The sequence below is a fragment of the Lampetra fluviatilis genome, chromosome 39 (assembly GCF_964198595.1).
Source record: "Lampetra fluviatilis chromosome 39, kcLamFluv1.1, whole genome shotgun sequence".
Taxonomy (NCBI): Eukaryota; Metazoa; Chordata; class Hyperoartia; order Petromyzontiformes; family Petromyzontidae; genus Lampetra; species Lampetra fluviatilis.
This window is the reverse complement of record NC_136313.1, coordinates 5562242-5581757: the sequence shown is the minus strand read 5'-3', so window position 1 is coordinate 5581757 and position 19516 is coordinate 5562242. Positions and strand designations below refer to the sequence as shown.

At 46.4% G+C, this 19516-nt stretch overlaps 1 protein-coding gene across 2 annotated transcripts in view; it reads left to right on the top strand.

Moving 5' to 3' along the window:
- LOC144945899 (zinc finger protein 608-like) overlaps nt 1-19516 on the top strand; it is an 80739-nt gene that overhangs the window by 50049 nt on the left and 11174 nt on the right. For both annotated transcript variants that reach the window (XM_078874529.1, XM_078874530.1), the window contains one exon: nt 15404-15803. In XM_078874529.1, the coding sequence (XP_078730655.1) occupies nt 15404-15803 (400 nt within the window). The remainder of the gene's footprint in view (nt 1-15403; nt 15804-19516) is intronic.

Sequence of the window (19516 nt, the reverse complement as noted above, 5' to 3'; positions counted from 1 at the left end):
GACGTCACGTGCAGTCGACCAGCGGGGTAACGAGCGATTCGCGAGTGCGGCCGTGCTTTTGGGTGTTCATCAATGATGCGTCCTTAAGGGGGGGGGGGGGGGGCTGCGCAGCAGGGTAGGTTTGCCAAGCCCATCAAGAGGAAAGTGCTGGAGCAAGATTTTTGGTCCCACCTTGGTTTGAATCGCTTTTTTTTATCGGTGAAGTTTTTTTTTTATATACGTGGCCAATAAATGTGGGATTACGTAAGAGTATCCAATCAGCTGTGCGTCAGGTTTACAACCCGTATAGTACCTTAACCTTCTTCAGGCATCGTGTCCCCACAGTCGAGGACTGCTGCGATGTACATGACTGCTACGAGACGTGTACCAAGAGTTTAAACACACACATTTTGGCGAGCTCCTTTGACTCCTAAAAAAACGATTACTCCCCCCGCCAAGCAAAATAAATGCCATGCACGTGATGGGTTAACATGGCGAAGGACCAACGAAAATTACGTCACGGATAATTAACGTGCACCTTGCTAGAGAGACCGCAGGAGTTTTACGTTTCTTTTTCACCTGGTTAAGTAAATAATCGTCAATTTACGGCCTTTCTCAAGCAACGACCAGATGGACTCCTGACGCCCGTGTCAGTCTTGGGAGTTATTCGACCGTACTGCAGACAAAGCACGTAGGTAATAAAACATGTGTGCCAAACAGCAACCCTTTGCAAGGAGTCCTATCTGCATTGACCGCACACACTTGGCGGTGAACACGCGAACTCAAACATGCTCCGATACTGGCAAGAAAGAGGGCCCACGACGATAAAGCACATGGGTGTCCGCAGCCTCTTTTATGGCCACATCATTGCATGGCCTAACCCCCGAAACAAAAATCAATTGTGTGAATTATTCTTCACCTTGCTCGTGGTGGCGTGGGAGGGGGGACTATGGCCAGGCCTGGTTCGGACACCGCTCGCCACTGATGTTGGCCGTGTCCTGGAGTCGAACTCGGGTCGCTGTGGTTTTTTGTTGTTGTTGTTGTTGACATCGTGCCGCTGGTGAAACGGTACAATTTCGAGCCCGTTTTTGTCACTCCGCTGCTGGGGGAGGTGGCAGAGCCTAGACACGGCTTGAGGGATGGGGTGGGGGGGGGGATTTATGACCATACTTCACCACGCTGGTCAATGCGGATTGGTGAAGCTGGGGGGAGAGTGCATAACAGAGATGGTTAGATAAAGGGTAAGAAAAACATTTTTCTCCTTCATTTAATGTCGCCTTAAAATCCGTTTTTTCTCGTTCGCATAAATGTGAAACTACCACATTATCTTCGCCATTGATGTAAGCAATGTCACGGCGGCGTTTTAGAATCGCATTTTAAAGTCCGATAAATGTGCGCGTGTTTTTCGGCTAATTCATTCCTGCACAGCATCGTGAAAAATGATGAAACGGTTCCTATACAGATGGATTGTATCGTCCGATTTCAGGAATAGCGCACGGCTAGTTGGTTTTTGCAAAAATTCATTTCCTATGCGGCACGGCTCACTTAATGCAACTCCCACTTCAATTTCACCTCCCAAAGATTTGTTATTGAGCCCTCTATATGTTCTCGGTAATGCGATAGATACAACACGGGCAACTTTACTTTTGACGAGCGAGTCGTCCCCATGTGTGCTGTGTGTTGCTTGCACACTACTGCTGTCTGCTTACTTGTGGTTTGGTGAACATTTCACGTGAATTGATTGTTTAAGTGCTCCGGTGCATTTTAGGGTTATCAGTCAGGGTCTCTTTTTGAGAGCGATGTTGCCAAATCCATTTATACATTTATACTAATGCGTGTGCATTTTAACTGGGCGGTGTGGTTTCCTCCAACGTTTAAAAAATATATATACTCAAAGTAATTGATGAAACATTCCGAGCAGTATCCTCCTGAATATGAGTCTTGTATCTATTCTAGATTTGAAGCTTTCGTGACTGCAAGGATTCATACTCTTAGGTTTTTTCGGTAAAGTCACGTAGGAAAAAATAAATAATAAAAGATAAATAATAAAAATAATAGAAATAAAATAATAAATCACGACGTTTCGGAGGCAACACAAGCTTCCGTCTTCAGGTGTAACCATCGCAGCACGATTGCTGTATCAAGTAAAGAGAAATCCCAAGAGACCCGACCTTGTATATATACTGGTTGAGGGGGTAGGAGCCAGGGTAGACCCCTGGAGAGGAGTTTTTTATGAAAAGTATGGTGCGAAACGTCGTGATTTATTATTTTATTTCTGTTATTTCTTCTATTATTTGTATTATTTATCTTGTATCTATGTGCGTTGAACTTCTTTCGCACCGTGCGTAGCCAGCCGTGCTCATTAGAGGTGCGGAGTCGTGAGACTCGGCGAGTTCGAACGCAACAGTGGTTTTCCTTCGCGGACATTATTCCCTGCCATGGGAATGTGGAATGTCCCAACACCAGCTGAGGATCTCCGACAGAGATGAGCGGTGCCCCCATATATATATATTTTTTTGGGAGCGTGACATTTTTGACCGATCTCATATTAAATTGGATGTAAAAAATTCATTTCCGGTTTAGTTGCGTTTGATGGGCCCAGTGAGATCATAACACTCAACTTATGTGGTTGTTCGGCTGCAATAAACAGTGAATAAAAGAAACGTTTTATTTTCTAAATTAATTACGTCCCGCTGCGATGAATAATTCACTGTGGATGTTAAAAGGCTTTGGCTCTTGTGGCCCATGTCAGGTTTTGTCGCTTGCCAGTAGAATTTACACGGTGGCTGGAAACAGGGCTCGAACATTGATGTTTTCGTTTAATTCGGCTTCCCTCTTAAAGACGTTAACAATTGTAAATCTTCTAGAGTAAATGAAACGGTGAAGTATGTTTATCGGTCCGCAAATGTTTTCTTTTTCAAATTGCATTAAATGTTATCAAAGTTAGGGATCTTTCTGCTCTTCTATCACGAGCATTGGTCAGTGTTCACCTCCTGTTTGCAGATCTGAACCCTTTGGTGGAAAATCCACATTCCTATGGCTGGACCGACCACGTTGCGTTCCGCGTGGGTTCTTCACGACTGTGCCGCGTGGCTCTTTGGGTTGGTCGTGCCGCGTGTTTCTTGGCGCGATGTTTGACGTTTCCTAGCTCCACGCGTGCTGTGAGCTTCTTGGGCAACTAAACCCAATTCCGGGAACTGAATTTAAACTATATTAGCTGTTTATTTTTTATTTCACCAGGAAAGGTCCCACTGAGTTATATAGCTATTTTTTCAGAAGCGACGCGGCCTTAAATGATAGCTCAGCAAAGTGGCTTATCACGTGGAAATGTACAGCAGTCAAATATTCTAAACGTGTGATGTTGATTCTAAATGTGGGGCGAAAAACCGGAGGACCCGGAGGCAATTCCACGGGGAGAGAGAACATGCGAACTTCAAATATACGGCAGGCGTCAGGGTCGGGATCGAACCCATGACCTCCTGTCTACCATGCGAGGCAGTTAACATCTCCTAGCTACCGTGACGCCCATCAGTTGACGAAGGTCGTGGAACGAAACGTCAAACCAAACTTCCCGTGTGGGTACGCCGCGAAAACGCATCGAAGAGAGCGAGCCATACGCAGGATTTGTTGAACTCGTGCGAGTTTCTCGCCGCGAAGTCTCCTGTCCACAGTGAATGCTGGCCAGATGGGACCGGCGTCGATGGTGGCGTGGGTGGGTGGGGGGGTCGAAGTTTATATTGCAGGGGCCATTCTTATATGCGTGTAATGCAACAAATTGGTGGATCCAATAGGTCTCGCGAGTGCTGTAAGGATGGCAGACTTAGCTGTTAGAAGCCAGCGGACCTCTGATTAGCATTTTACGACCCCGCTCACTGCCCCACCCCCACAGAGACAAATGCAGAGATCCCCTCTTGAAACGTCTTGCCTGTTGGGGGGAGCAAAGGGTTGTTAGCGAGTGCCTGTTAAGGCCAAAAATGCAATCCTCTAATAAGACGACGGCACGTGGCGTGTGCAGCAGCCGTGCCTCGCTGCCGTTGTTTCCCCAGCCGCATCAGATGTTATAATGACCACACAACCCTGCCCAGGCACTCGTGTGTGTGTTTTTTTGTTGTTGTTGTTGCCGAGTTGACCTCGAGGAGGACCGGCACGGCTTCGGTTGGCACCGATGTGCACGGCTTACAAACCGCGCTGTGTCTCCTCTCTCTCTCTGCCTTGTACCGTTGGCGCGAGTGCTTTTGGCGAGCACCCATGAAGATGATCGGCAATGGCATTATCCGAGGGGTGATGCGGTGGGAATCACGCGTGCCATGCTCCCTTTGTCTTCCCCATTGCTTGCGATGAACCCGGAGCGCTTACTGTAGGATCGCACGTACAACACGGCAGGAGGCACCGTTCGGTGATGTCACCGCAGAACTGTGGCCAGGCTAGGTGCACTTGGAGATCACTGCTCCGGTTGAGGTCGTGGGGGCAGAAATCGGGTATTGTGGGTGCACAGGCCAGGGTGATTGGCAGATCGCACCGCCTACCATCAGCAGTGTCCAACTGCTACACGTCCGCCTTTGATGCCACACCACTCCATTTTGCGTGCAATAAACCTGGCTCTTTTTCTCGGTTCTTTCGGTAAAGTCACGTAGATAGAAAATAAAATTATTAATAAATTTAAAATGAAAGCAAAAACCTTTGATGTTTCGAGGTTTTTTTTTTGCTTTTATTATTTATGTATTTTTTATTTCATTTTTATTTTATTTTTATCTTCTGTCTACGTAACTTCACGGAAATAACCAAGAATATGAATTCCTGCATTCACGAAAGCTTTAAGTCAAAATATGGCTCTCTATACCGACAGTTGAGACCATTACTAATCCATTGAAGAAGAAAAAACACTGCTAAAATAAAATTAACACTTACCAAACAGGCAACGGAGTATTTCATCACCTACACGAAATAAACTGTCCCGCTTACATTGTAGGCTAATGTTTTCCAGTGGTCTTTGTTTGAGTAGCGAAATAGTGGCGAGGTTTTACTGGTAGGAACCTCCTGGTTACACCAGCCCACAGGGGATTATTGTGTCCGTCCGTCGTGCTGAGAGGGGAGGGGCTGGGTGGGGAGGGGCTGGGTGGGGAGGGGCTGGGTGGGGAGGGGCTGTGTGGGGAGGGTGGGGAGGGGCTGGGTGGGGAGGGTGGGGAGGGGCTGGGTGGGGGGTGGGAGGGGTGGGGCTGGGTGGGGAGGGGCTGGTCACCCCGTGGTGCCCTTATCAAACTCAACGTTTAACCTACTCTCGCCGGCTTGTGCCTGCCCTCACAGTCGGCCATATTTGCGGAATACATCCACGCCGCCGTTGACCCTGGCCATTGACCGAGCAACCCAACGGCTCCTACGAGCTCCCTCCGCAGGAATGTGTTTTGTGACTTTCTGTGATTCATCACCAATTGTGTGGGCCCCCTTAAACACGTGCGCACGTGTGTGTGTGTGTTGCCTTGTTATTGTTAAAGCAAGAGGCACCCATGAATACCGCAGGGGGGGAGGGGGACCCCCTTGAGTGCGGTACGGCAAAGTTGTACACAATCCACTATTCGTTGTCTTACAATGGGGCCTAAAAGCTCACTGGGCTCTTTCTGCCGAAATGAGTTAAATCTAAATCTGGTCGTGCAGATTGCATTGTTGTTAGCTATGGCTTGATTTGAAGCTTTCGTGACTGCAGGAATCCATACTCTTTAGTTAAAGTCACGTAGGTAGAAATAAAATGAAACAAATCACGACGTTTCGAGAAAGAAAACTTGCTGTGGTTGTCTCACCTGATGAAGATTTGCTTGTGTTGCGATGGAAACGTCGTGATTTGTTTTATTTTATTTCTACCTACGTGACTTTACCGAAAGAACCAAAGAGTATGAGTGTAGCTATGGCTGTTTTATTTTTGTACTAGTGGAACAACAGGGTAGCCTATCTACGTGACTTTCATAATCAACGTTTTTGCGTTTAGATCGCGTTATTTATAAATGTGTCGTAACCCTCCACCACCCGACACAGCCAATCAGTAAAAAAGTGTCACGTTGACAAAAGACAAATAGATTACTGCTTTAGCCCACCGGTGTGTTGAAACGTGAAACCACAACATTTATAATAATAATATTGGTCGCGAAAGCCTACGTGTTAAACTACGTGACTTTACCGAATCGGTAGAGTGGAGCGGTGGTGCAGTGGTTGGCTCACTATCGCGATCCCTGCGACCTGGGTTCATCGGTGCGAGTGGCATCTGTCCCTGGTTCTGACCACCCCGACCGCCTTTAGCAACCCGCAATGACCTGCGTGGTGAAGTATGGTCAAACAACCTCGATGATCTAGTGTTGGTTTGAATAACGTTTGTAAAGCCTTATATCCCGGTAGTTGTATACGTTTAATAGGCTATGCTCTGCTGATGACTCAAAGTTGAAACTGGTCCAGACTTTGCCCGTTTTTTTATTATCACGGTTGCTCAGGAAAGAGCCCAAATGCAAATAACAAACATGACGATACCTTCTGTAACCGTCGTAAGACATTGCATGGGGACTGAACAAACAACCGTAAACATTTTTTTTAAGATGCGGTCGGGGGGACTTGGGCCTCCGAAACTTGCACCGTTGTAGTCGCGGAACGCTCGCGTCGCCGGGTTCCAACATGAGATGTCTGACGAACCTCCTTCAGTTTTGACTTAACACTTTCGTGACTGCAGGAATTCATATTCTGTGGTTATTTCGGTAAAGTCATGTAGATAGAAAAAAATAACAATAACATAATAACAAAAACATATTTTATTAATAATGTTTTGTTATTTTAATATTTTATTCTGATTTACGTTACTTTCCCGAAAGAACCATAGAAATATGAACCTCAACTTGTATTTTTTTTGTTCTTCACACCCCCCTCGTCCGCCCGCCGCCCCCCGTTGATAATGAGGTGGCGGCATCGGCCCTTTATGCGTCTTTGTGTTATTCTCTGCGTGCCGGCGTGCTGGCTTCGTTATGCAAAGGGCATCGCTCTGCTCCCTCCCGAAGTTTAATACATTCAAATACAATTTGCGCAAATGCACATTGGCCGCCGCTGCCTCTGCCAGCTCCGACTGGTCTGGTGTGGGTAAGTTTCCTTTTTCAAAAAAAAATGCGGCCGTGGCAATCTGTCAGGGGTGGAATGCCTTCTCCTCCGTGCGCTCTCGCTCTCTCCCTCTCTCTCTCTCTTCCCCCTCTCCCCACTTTCTCTCTCTCTCTCCATGCCTCAGTGAGCTTGCTCGATCGTCTCCCTTTCATTTGATCACGCGAAGGAATGATTAACTGGAGTAATTTCATCCGATATTTAACTCCTTGCCTTTCCCGGGAAAGCTGCAAAGTTTTGCATTAATATTAAATTAAGTGCAGTCGGGAAACGTTATGATATATATTCAGGGGTGTATTTGTAGTCGATTGAACCATTATTTTAACTGTTAGGGTTATAAAACGTGGATTTAGCTGTTAGCTATGTGTTTAATGTGAATGTAGATTTATGCTGCTATCTCTTTAATTTCATCGTTTCATTGTTCTTGTTTATTACTTTGAATACAATATTTCGTCTCACTTGAATATTTACACTTTTTTTTCCTGTTTGGAGCAGCTAATTAGCAATAATAATGATAATTGCTTGTTCACATCGCTGCTGGCGGGGAAGGGCCTTCACAAGCGGGAGCTCGAGAGAGGCCCTATCGTGGGTATTTTGCCTCTGGGGAGGCTGATCTGGACAGAGGCATGGAGTGGGGAATAAAAAAAAGATAATGGTGATGCCACAAATAAAAATGTGGCTCGTTGTGAAACATGTGCATGTGGTGATGTGCCTCTGGTTGGCCAAGCCTGAAGCAGTTTTTTGGAAATTCCACATTTCCAGGTAGGCCCCCGTATTTGAATCCACTATTTATGTTAAGTATGTAAAGGAAGTGGAGTATCCAGAGACGATCGACGTGCACCAGCGACCTATTAAACATTATGCAGTGAGTCCGTGAGAAACCTATTTGCTGTCCTGCCCTATTATTGAGGGAAACAACTTGCTGTCAGGCAAATGTGGGTGCCTCTTAATTGTCATCGGAGTGTCGCGGGTTGAAATTCCGTTTGGGGTTGACTCGTCACGTCATCGACTATCAATAAAATAAATAGTACCACTTTGATGTGGTCGTGGATAGACTGGCCCCGTGCCATACTAATGTGGAATTGCCACCACCGACTGGGTTGCTGTTGCATGTTAGCGGCACCTCCTCACTGCTCGAGGTGAAGCAGATGCTGACTTGAATTTTTAAAATAAATGTATGATGTGATCTATAATGCATAACTCGGGAAGTGAACGGCTGATTATGATATGTGTACAGCAGTTTAACATTGTATGCTGCCATCGTGTAATGGTTAGCACGCTGCAGTTGCAATCCAGATGTCACTGGTCCATTATTCAAACCGCACCTCCGATTTTAGTGTGGTTGGCTGCGTATGGTTCAAAATAAATTCAACATGCAAACATATTCCGGTTTAGCCGTTGAAATAACGGTGCAAGTTTTTTTTTTTAATCCCTCGCAACCCCCCACCCACCTATCTTTCCATCCAAAAATCTGAATGTGTAGTACGCCACAATTGAGAGGTAAAGTGGGACTGCTCCCACCACTTAAGAGACGCCTACCCAGGAGTGGACGAGAAGGCCCAAAATAGCCTCTAGAAGGGTCCCTTGAGCTTCCTTGAGCGGGCGGGGGGGGGGCGTCTTCCGGCAGCAGTGGCGTGAGCAAGCAGTTTCAGGGCTGCTCCTTTACTGTTGTTCGGGCAAGTATAGCGTATACGTGATGGTCCTACATAGCCCTGGGACCCAATTTAGTAATGGTCAATTCTCGGCGTGAGAGGCTGTCTGTTCAAATTATCCATTGATTAAAGGTTTGGTACTGCGCTAATGCTTTATGAAAATGTGATTAATTTTCCAAGACATGTATTAATAGCCTGAGACTAATGTAATAATAACTGGCTCGGGAAGAAGCGCCACTGTGATTTACACAACAAGGGGGGGTGGGGGGGCAGGGGGGTGCTTAATGTGAAACACGACCACCATAATGCAACACAGAGTCGTCAGCGTCGAGAGCAAAACTAGAAAAACTAAACTTTGAACCCCTCATCCTTGACATCCACTCCTCTGCTCATTGTACGACGTACTTAAAAAAAAAATATCCGTCTTTGAATTGAATGCATGGTTAGTTCCAAATGTTGACCCGCACTAGAAGTCACTTGTATTTGTCAGCGTTTGATGTTCCTGCAAGTAAATTTCGGAAATTAATGATTACAAAAAATTATAGTTGAAAAATAAAAATTAATCTTCCACAATGTTATTACTCTTGTTTCTATCAACACACTGTCGCGATGAAAACGTCGTTCTTTTGCGAACTTTCGCAGCTAGCGGTGTATCACCCATGGCTGCGAGAGATGACCGTGTGCATTTTTTTGTACCTATTTATTTTTATAATTAAGTCTCCTATTGAACCCAAACCGAGGAGGGCTGCGTTCGTGTGATCTGCAAAGTGTATTCACCGCATGTCAATCAAACAAAACGTTTCGATTTTCAGAGCTGCAATTCAGCCAAATCAAGTAAAGAACTACATTTCACGTGATGTTTTTTAAAATCATTATTGATTGAGCAGAGACCATAAACTCGCCCACATATGAGATCTACGTTTAAGCACTAGTGGCTAAAACCTGTATTCGAACCCAGGATGTCTGCAGTGCCTGCTCAGGACTGCAGTTATTTGGCCATTTCCATTTAAAATCTGTCCCTGCGTGTACGAATCCTGTATTGTTGATGATTCCTATACATTGCCTTTATAGCTATTGATTTCGATAGATTCTATAGATTACTAGCCCTATCCAAGTCTTCATGCACTACATACAAGGGAAAGTACATCCATGGTCATCTTTAAATTGTGACAATTCATAGAGTCGTGACGGAAGTGAATAATTGTAAACAATTAAGAACTCGTTCAGAGGTGATTATCACGTTGCAGAGTTTTAAGTCGCTGCTTGTCAACTTCTGAACTGTGATGTGTTTGCCCAACGTCTGTTCTGGGCAACAACAAAAAAAATGGCACAGCTCGGATCAAAGACGTTAGTTTAAATTTGTAAAAAAAAAAATACTTCATGTAAAGCACGTGAGATCCCACCGACAAACATGTGCCAGACACGAGGGAGATCTGGAGTGGTGGGGGCGGGCGGGGGGGGGCAAGACCATAGAACAAAAGCAATTACCCGGACAATGCATCGGAGCACAAATTGACAAGCGGCCTTCCGGACAAGCACGTGGTGCAGCAACGACGACGCCTGAATGTAAATCGAGCACGTGAGCGGCACTTAGCAATAAACTTTTTTTATTTTTCTACGAGAGAGAGACACGCAAAAGCGTTAACCCCCCCCCCCCGCATGTCAAAAGGTGAACGGTAGAACATTAAACAGCCACGGCAAACAGAGACCTTTTTAAACGGCCACGACAAACGGAGCCCTTTTTTTTAACAAAAATGCCTGTCCTTGACCTATGGAACAAACACAAAGTTGCGTGCCATCCTGGGCAGGGGGGGGGGGCTTCACGGCGCTTATAATGAGTCGGCCGCATGAGCACATCAAATGGATCGCAGCTTCGGCTGCACTTGCCTTAACTCCTACTCGGATACAAAAAAACACCAGGCCCACCACCGCTTTGTGTTGATGGGGGGGGGGGGTTGTATGTGGGAGCGGCGGTGGCATGAAAGTTAGTTCCAGCCGATCGGGTTTCCAAGTCGTCCTAATCGTCGTCCTAATCGTCATCCTCGGTGGCTTAAAATGAGGTTGATTGTGAACAATGGGTGGTAGCGTGAGACTTGCCGTGACTCAGCCCGATGGGTGTCCCAGGGATGTGTATATCGGTGGCACTGTGCCACGATGGCGGGGCGATGGTGATGTGATGGGGTCTGCACATCGGGCTTTTTAATTGGAGTTTTTTTTTTAAATCGATCTCCCCGGCGGCGCGGCAAGTGGGAGGATGGCAGTACAAGTTGGGTAACGCGCTACGGTGAGTCGATCCAATTGGTGGGGTCGCGTGTGGATTGAGGAAAAAAAAAGTACTTTTACTGACACCCCTTCCAAGGTGTCTGGCCGGAATGGAAGAGAAGGCCAATAGCAACATTGAAGGGCTTTCTTACAGCTCCCTCTAGTGGAGGCCCTTCTGCCGGCAGTGGTGTGAGCAGGCAATTGCAGGGCTGCTGCTCTGTCTTTATTTTTTTATTATTTGGATTAAATGGCTGCCATAAATTTCCACGTTGTGTAAGCCACTTCGTTTAAATATCATTTGTGGCCAGGTCGCTTCTGAAAAAGAAGCTAATAGCTCAGTGGGCTTTACCTGTCAAATTCAAAAGTTCAGTTTTCCTATTTTTTTAATATATTTGTTTACTTTGTGCTCCTATCGTGTTTTTGTATCGTTTGTTGCAACTTTCTGACCCGCCCCTTCTGGACGTCTCTTGAAAAAAAGCTTAATAGCTCATCGGATTCCTCCTCCAGTATAACTAAAGATTATAATTATTTCGTGCCACTTCGTGGGAAGTTTGCCGGCCTGTGTCTTTTTTCCCCTCTCGCCCTCCCACCGCGGTGGGCCACCGGCGTAGATGGGCGCTGAATCATTGCTCGTTTGTGCAGCAGCGAGAGACGCTTTTGACTTTGTCTTGTCGAGTCCTGTCTGGTTAGCGGACGAAAATGGGTCCCGTGTCCCAGGGGGGGAGTCACAGCGGCTGTGTCTGATCCACTGAGTCGGCACTGTTAAGATAATGCGGTTTTAATTCCGTGCAGTTTTAATCCCGAGTGCGTAGCTCAAACGAGTGTGTACCAACCCGCTGGGGCAATGAGCACACGTGTGCGGAGACGGTCTAACTTTTAAACCTTGTGGGTAGTTAACCGTGGCCGTTCCCATGGATAGACTGACCTCCGCCAGGGGAACGTGTAATTTCCATCACTTTCTTGCCGGCTGCCAGTCGAGACGAGCGACGATGGCCTTACATCTTCTTGGTTCTTTCGGTAAAGTCACGGAGAAGGGAAATAATAAAATAATAAAAATAAAACATAATAAAATACAATTCTCACGACGTTTTGGCCACAACGCAAGCAGCCGTCCTCAGGTGAAGAACAGGTCTGTCGGAAAGACAGCGTCTGAATGAACACCACCAAGCTGTCTTTCCGACAGGCCTGTTCTTCACCTGAGGACGGCTGCTTGCGTTTGTGGCCGAAACGTCGTGAGAATTGTATTTTATAATGTTTTATTTTTATTATTTTATTATTTCCCTTCTACGTGACTTTACCGAAAGAACCAGGAAGATGAATCCCTGCAGTCACGAAAGCTTTAAATCGACGATGGCCTTACACTTGGACGGAACGGCTCGGCAATCGTTAGTAGTGGCTAAAGGCAGAGCTTGCCTTTTGGTTAGTTAGGACGCAGCTGGCGGGCGCGCACACACACAAGCACACTGTCATTGCATCACTCCCACTCCAGCCTTGCGACACAGCGCGTGGTGGCTGAGTCTTGGGTGCCCGGCGAACAATGCTTGGAGAGCAGCACTGTGGAGAGAAATTCACCCGCGCGATTCGCTCGGGCCCTCATGTTGTTCGCGGGGCCCCACCAATTACGTGTGGCGGTAATCCGCCTAGAAACCGCCCCGCCCCGAATTGAGCCATTATGCGCCGGGTGTCATGGTCAAACCAACAGTCCTGCGGAGTGCCTTGCCGTTGCATCTTTCACCCTCCCCACCACCACCACCACTCACTTCCAAACAAAGAGTCCCCCCCCCGCCAGCCCCGCCAGCCTCGCCAGCCCCCCACTCCCTTTGACAGGCACGTTCACCCGAGCACTGACTCAATAAGGGTGACAAGCTTGTGTTCGCCGTGTTGACTTAAAGAGAAAGCGCTGGCTGTAAACAAGGCTTGAGTCATATTGACCCCCCCATTCATGCCGCTTGGCTGAAAAGGCTGACGCGCCGCATTCGGGAGCCGTTGGCGTGAGCAATGGAGTTGCCCCCGTTGGGTTTGATTTCCCGTGAACTCGGAACTGTTGACACGAGCAACGCCAGTCGCCGCTGTTGGCAAAGTTCCCGTTGACTCGAGCGGACGTTGGGTCGGTCGGAGCTGCGATGCCTTCCCCGTGTCACCAACTGGTCCAGCGGAGCACGTTTCTGAGACCCGAGTTCGAGTCGTGTTGCTGGGCTGGGACTGTGTTTGTTTCCGTGCAAAGAGCCAGTTGTTTTTTGGGGGAGGTGGTACGGTCAGTTTTTTGTCGCAGTGAAACTCCTCTTATCGGTGGCCCTGTTACCCGTGACTCCTACTATTGACGTTCCAAGTTTTAATCCTTTTTTCCCAGGTCCACTTTAAACTAGAGTGTTTAATGGGGCTGCTTCTTCTTAAAATCGGTGTAACGATTCGCCACCTTCAAGATGCAACGGACCGTCTCGATTTATGACCACAAGTTCGTTCCAGGATTTACTCCATTATGTTTAACAACATTTCTGTAATTGTAGCAGCTTCTTGTGGACGCAGGTGATATTCCAGAATTAGCATCTTTATTTATACCGGAGGAGGAATCCGATGAGCTACAAAGCTTTTTTTCCACAGATGTCCAGTCAGGGCAGATCAGAACATTACAGCAACAAACAATACAAAAACACGATAGGAGTGTAAAGTATAGGGAATGTAAACAAATCACTTCGAATAAGTACAAATAAAACCATATATATATTTTTAATCTTTCCAGGTGATGCCCACAGGGCTCTTAGCTTATTTTTCAGAAGTGACCTGGCCATCACAAAATGATAGCTCAATGAGAAGTGGCTTATCCGCGTGGAAATCTATGGCAGCATAATTATCTAAATAATCTACAAGCATGTTTCTAAATGTGGAGGGGAATAAGTGGAGGGCCGCTTGCAGTGTGACCTGCGCACAGTGTACAAAACGAACAAAAGAAAACGTAGATCCTCACGCGTGCGATGCTATTCACGTGTGTCCTATGACCTGGCCACCACCGTGAGCCTGAGAAAAATCGACTGCCACTGTAATGGAAACAAATCGATGCATCACTCCACCGACACTTTGAACTAACGTGTTTTCGGTGATCGCGCTGAACTGCCGGGGTAATGTTCCCACACTTTGGCGCGCAGTAAATTATCACGAATGTTTCTGCGTCGGATACTCGACGTACGAACCTGAGAGCGATTCACAATTGAGTACTCAAATGGTAAATGCTGTGAGTTTACTCTCCAACACCCCGGTGTGCTGACCAATTGGCACGTTTGGTTTCCGTGACAAACCTCACTCATCGGCTGTGGCCGGGTGGTGGCGGTTTTAACGACGCATTTATATTTACCCGACATAACCCAACAAAATGTTTATTATGAATGGGTCATGTGGCCAGTCAAAATTTGCGTAGCCTGTGGGCACATGAGTATACAAGCGCGCATTACTATGTCACTCGCACAACTATGCACACCAGTCACATCCCATGATTAGTCAAGCATATCGGTGCTTCTCTGTTCTCCATCGCACATTGTTTCCACGCTCCCATTTGGCAATGATTGCGGTCTGATACTGCACATGGTTACAGCCCGTGCGTAATCGCTAACGCCCAACGAACACAACAAACATTACCATCGGACTTCTTATTATCGTGTCAAACGCGCTATCAGATGGCTTTTGTCGATAACATCTGGCGAGGCGGCGGCATTTGTTTTAATCAGCCTGGCTGCTCATGAGACTCTGAAGATTGAAGTGGGGCCAGAGTTTGGCAGCTTAAATAAACGCTGCAGTGAAACATTGGTCTGTAAGGCCCTTTGCTGGTGGCCTTGATTTTGCTGACCTGCCCCTCCTAGACATCTGTTAAAAAGAGCTTCATAGCTTAGTCTAAATACAAAAAATATTCTGAATCATTAAAACAATGTCCGTAGAGGCACAAACCTTGATTCGTTTATTTATTTGCACCATATATCGTGAGAATTAAGGCTCCTGAACGAGTAAAAAACACAATACCGGCTTTCGGCTTCCGCTCGGCAACTAGTTTTGGCCTAGCAGCTTTAAGTCAGAATCTGGGAAGTCAGAACATCAATATCCCCTGACCAAGATTCTTAAATGGGTGTTTCGCAGAATTCACCTGAGAAACAATCCGATTCAAATGAGAATAGTATTGACCGTGAAAAACTATGTGCAATGCCGAAGCAGATTTGTGTATTGGCATTCTGTGTCTGTGCACAGCTGTTTCATCAGTCCACTGGTGGTGGGGTGAAGGCCTCCCCACACCACCGCGAGCTTTTGCAGTTATTTGACCATACTTTTCCCATGCTGGTCAACGTGGTCCCATTTAAAATATCTATATTCTGGTCATTTTGCTATTTCATCTTTTCCCGCAGGCGGACCCAGCGTTCCTGATACCGGCCGTGCCTCCGTCCTCCACCTCCCCGGGCTGTACGACGTCCGACGGGGAGGGCGGCAGCCTCGCCGCCGCTTCACTGCGCTCTTCTCCAAGCCCAGCGACGACAGCGACGACGGGAACTTCGTCGGAACCGCAGCAGCAGCAGCAGCCGCAGCAGTCGCCGCAGCCGCAGCAGCAGCAGCAGCAGCGGCGGAGAAGATCCTCGGGAGGAGCGGCGGTGGCGGCAATGGCCGGGACTGAGATGGGACCCGGCCGGAAGCGTTGCGTGGCCGGGACGGCTCGTGACGCGAGCACGCTGACCGAGCCGGAGTGCCTGGGCCCTTGCGATCCCGGCACCACCGTGTGCCTGGAAGGCATCGTGTGGCACGAGACATCGAGTAAGTGGACGATAGGGAGGATGTGTGACCTCGTTTTGCGTTCCTGGTCACAGCGGATATCGGTGGTGGTGAGCGGTATCTGAACCCAGTCTTCCTATTTTACGAAATTATACTGACCAGCGTGGTGAAGTATGGTCAAACAACCTCCACAACCGACACGGCATGCAGAGGGTTTTGTCCGCGAAGGGGATGGATAAAATGGTGCAAAAATAATCATTATTATGATATACAATCACCTTCACTTTAGGATACAACGCATCTTTCTGACTGATTAAAGTGCTTTAGCCACGTCTACCGGATCGCAGGCCAAATGTGCACATCCTGGGTGTGTTTTCGTCAGTTGTGTCTTCTATTTTTAACTGGCAAGGAGTGTATGAAATAAAATAAAAAAAACAAGAGAGAGACCACACACTGACAGATAACAAATGTCCAGAGAAGATAAGATTGTACAAGGCCCCTTTGATGCAGAGCTGTGCTCAGTGTTTTTGTAATCTCGAAACAAGTTGAGATGAGCCCTTAATGTCTGTAACACCATCCCCCTTTTGAAGTGCTGGAAGAGTATAGCGTGCCAGCCGGATATGAAAAGTTAACCAGACAAAAGTGTTTTTTATATTTTTTTCGAGATGGCCAGATGGCACGGAAGTCGTGGTGGCACCGAAGCTGGCAACCGCTTAGATGCCGAGTTCCAATCCCGGGTTTCAGCCGCCTGTGAATTTAACTGTGTTCTCATCTGTATTGGGGCACTGTTTATCGGTTCGGTCACCAATGACTGCACAGTACAAAATGTAATAAAAGGTTGTTTTTTTACTTGGCCTATTCCAAGCCTAAACAATTTGGTTTGATTGACGTGCAACAAACACAACACAATGTGTGTCCCCCGAATGTGGATAATGAGACCTATTAAAGTGACTTCAGAAGTGGGTCTCTGACATCATGGGACCTCCTTTGCCAGTACCAAAATATGAGAATAGGTTTTCCCCTTTTATCTGGCAACAAAACAGATGTTAAGATGTTAAAACACCAAATTGAAACCTTTTACAAGGAATCATGTCTGCATTAACCACAATACTTGTGGTCACAATGGGAAAAAAAACGTACTATGATAATACATGCATTGTCTTTGAAATAGATTGGTCCACACCAGAGACCGTTTTCTTTTGAGCCTAGTCTCAAAACGGTGTTAGACCAGAGGACGCCAAAAAGCATACAGCACAAAGACAATGCCAACTATCAGAGTAATGAGGGCTCTGGGAGAGAATCTACATCATGGGACCTCCTTTGCCAGTACCAAAATATGAGATAGGTTTTCCACTTTTTTTCTGGCAGTTTCAAAGACAATGCATATATTATCAGAGTACGTTTTTTGTTTGCATTCTGACCACAAGTATTGTGGTTAATGCAGACATGATTCCTTGTAAAATGTTTCAGTTTGGCGTTTAAACATCCTAACACAACTGTTTTGTTGCCAGAAAAAAGGGGGGGGAAACCTATTCTCATAGTTCTCCGACTTAATTTTCTGGCCCATTTGCTAACACGAGGTGTGATGCACTGCTGCAAGCTGCGTGGGCATGATGGCACAATTTAAAATCTAAAGGGAATATAAATTAATCAAACATACATGAACAATGTGACAGTGCTCACATCTCCATTCTAATCACCCGGTTGTGGAAATGTCACATTACTATGGCAGGAGCGAGTCTATCCGTTTGATGAAGGCACAGTGTTGAATTTCCCACATGCGGGGTACACATTTGATTAACCCACCCGACCTCGGATTTGAACTCTCAACTTTACTGCAACCGTGCATCGGTCGCTCTAACGACATTGCCACCTGGCCAGATTATGTGTTTTGGTTTGTGTGTGTGATGATATTGTTGTTGGCTTCTTGCCAGTGGTGTTTTTTTTATCACAAAGAGTATTTTGGCAAGAATTGATGCTCTTTCGATCGCGTGTTTGAAAGCCGCAAACAGATTATGTGTGTGGTGGGGAGGGTCGTGGGTTGGGGGAAAATGTGCCGTATTGAAAGGAAGGGGCCCTTGCCCAGATGTGCGTGTGTAGTCGCTGTTACTGTAAGTTTTCTTTGAGCTGGCAATGCTGAGGATAGCTGGGTTCGAATTCAGGTTTCAGCCACCTGCGCCATGGTGGTGAGATGTTAGCTCCCTCGCCTGGTATACTGGAGGTCCTGGATTTGATCCCCACCCTGATGCCTGCTGCATATTCGGAGTTTGCATGGATTTTTCTCTGGGTCCTCCGGGTTTTCCCTCCACATTTAAAAACATGTATTTGGAAATTTGGCCGCTATACATTATTCACACGGTAAGCCACTTCGTTGCACTATCATTTTGGGGCCAGAATTGCTTCTGAAAAAGAGCTGTATAGCTCAGGGGGCCTTACCTGGTGAAATAAAAAAAGTTTTAGTAGTTTAATAGTTTTAACTGGGTTCTGCATCAAATTTAATAACAAAAAACGATAAAAAATTATTAAGAAAATTAACATGTATAATTAAGATAATTGGTTCTTTACCCTTCTATCTGGCAACAAAACTGACACCTTTTTTTACAAGGAGTCATGTTTGCATAGACCGCAATACCTGCAGTCATAATACAAACAAAAGAACATAACTCTGATAATGTGCACTGTCCTTGAAGTTGATTGATCCACACCCGAGACAGCTTTCCTTAGTCTCATATGGGTTGGACCAGATGACGCCAAAAGGCGCACAACTCAAAGACAATGCACCATCAGAGTATGAGAGCTCGGGGCAAGCATCTACACTATGGGAACCTCATTTGCCAGTAAAAATATGATAATTGGTTCTTTACCCTTCTATCTGGCAACAAAACTGACACCTTTTTTACAAGGAGTTTTGTTTGTATTATGACTGCAGGTATTGCGGTCTATGCAAACATGACTCCTTGTAAAAAAAGGTGTCAGTTTTGTTGCCAGATAGAAGGGTAAAGAACCAATTATCATATTTTTACTGGCAAATGAGGTTCCCATAATGTATAATTAAATGAAAAAAAATATTTACTTAAAAATGGTTTTAGTAGTTTAATAGTTTTAACTGGGTTCTGAAGTTTAGCAAATTGATGATGGTCTCGGAGCCGGTAACCGGCGACTGCGGACGCAATAGAATGCACATTTATTTTTTCACTCAGTGTAGGCAATGTCTGGCGCTCGGAATTAAAAACCAGTAGGTTCGGGCCGCTGTCGTGCGGCGATTTGTCTCGTAGCAGAGCGATGTGGGGAAGTGCGACCACTGCCGCGCGAACGAAAAAAAGCGCCGCTTGAGGGAATTTTAGGTTTTCGGAAGCCGTGTGGGGATGAAAAATAAATCGCCTCCCGCAGCCGTTGTACGATGCGCGCGCGCGGGGTTGCAGATTGCCGCTCTGCGAGATTTCCGAATGGATTCTTCCACTCGTGACACTCCGTTAATATTGTGTCAGCGGCGATAACATGGGGGGTGGTGGGAAGGTGGGGTGGATGTAAAACCAAACCATAAATAAAATAAAACACATTCTAGCAAAGGCCATTAGCACAATCGCTGACAGGTCGGTATTCATGCAGGCAATACTAATTGCAGTTGCTGTGTTCACCCGAGTGTGTTTTTGAAAAAGGTCTAATGATTCTCGATTGACTCTCACTTGGTTAAAGGGCATGTTGATAATTGTGCTGCTGCTGCGTACCATCTGGCCGTGTGGCGCAGTGGTTAG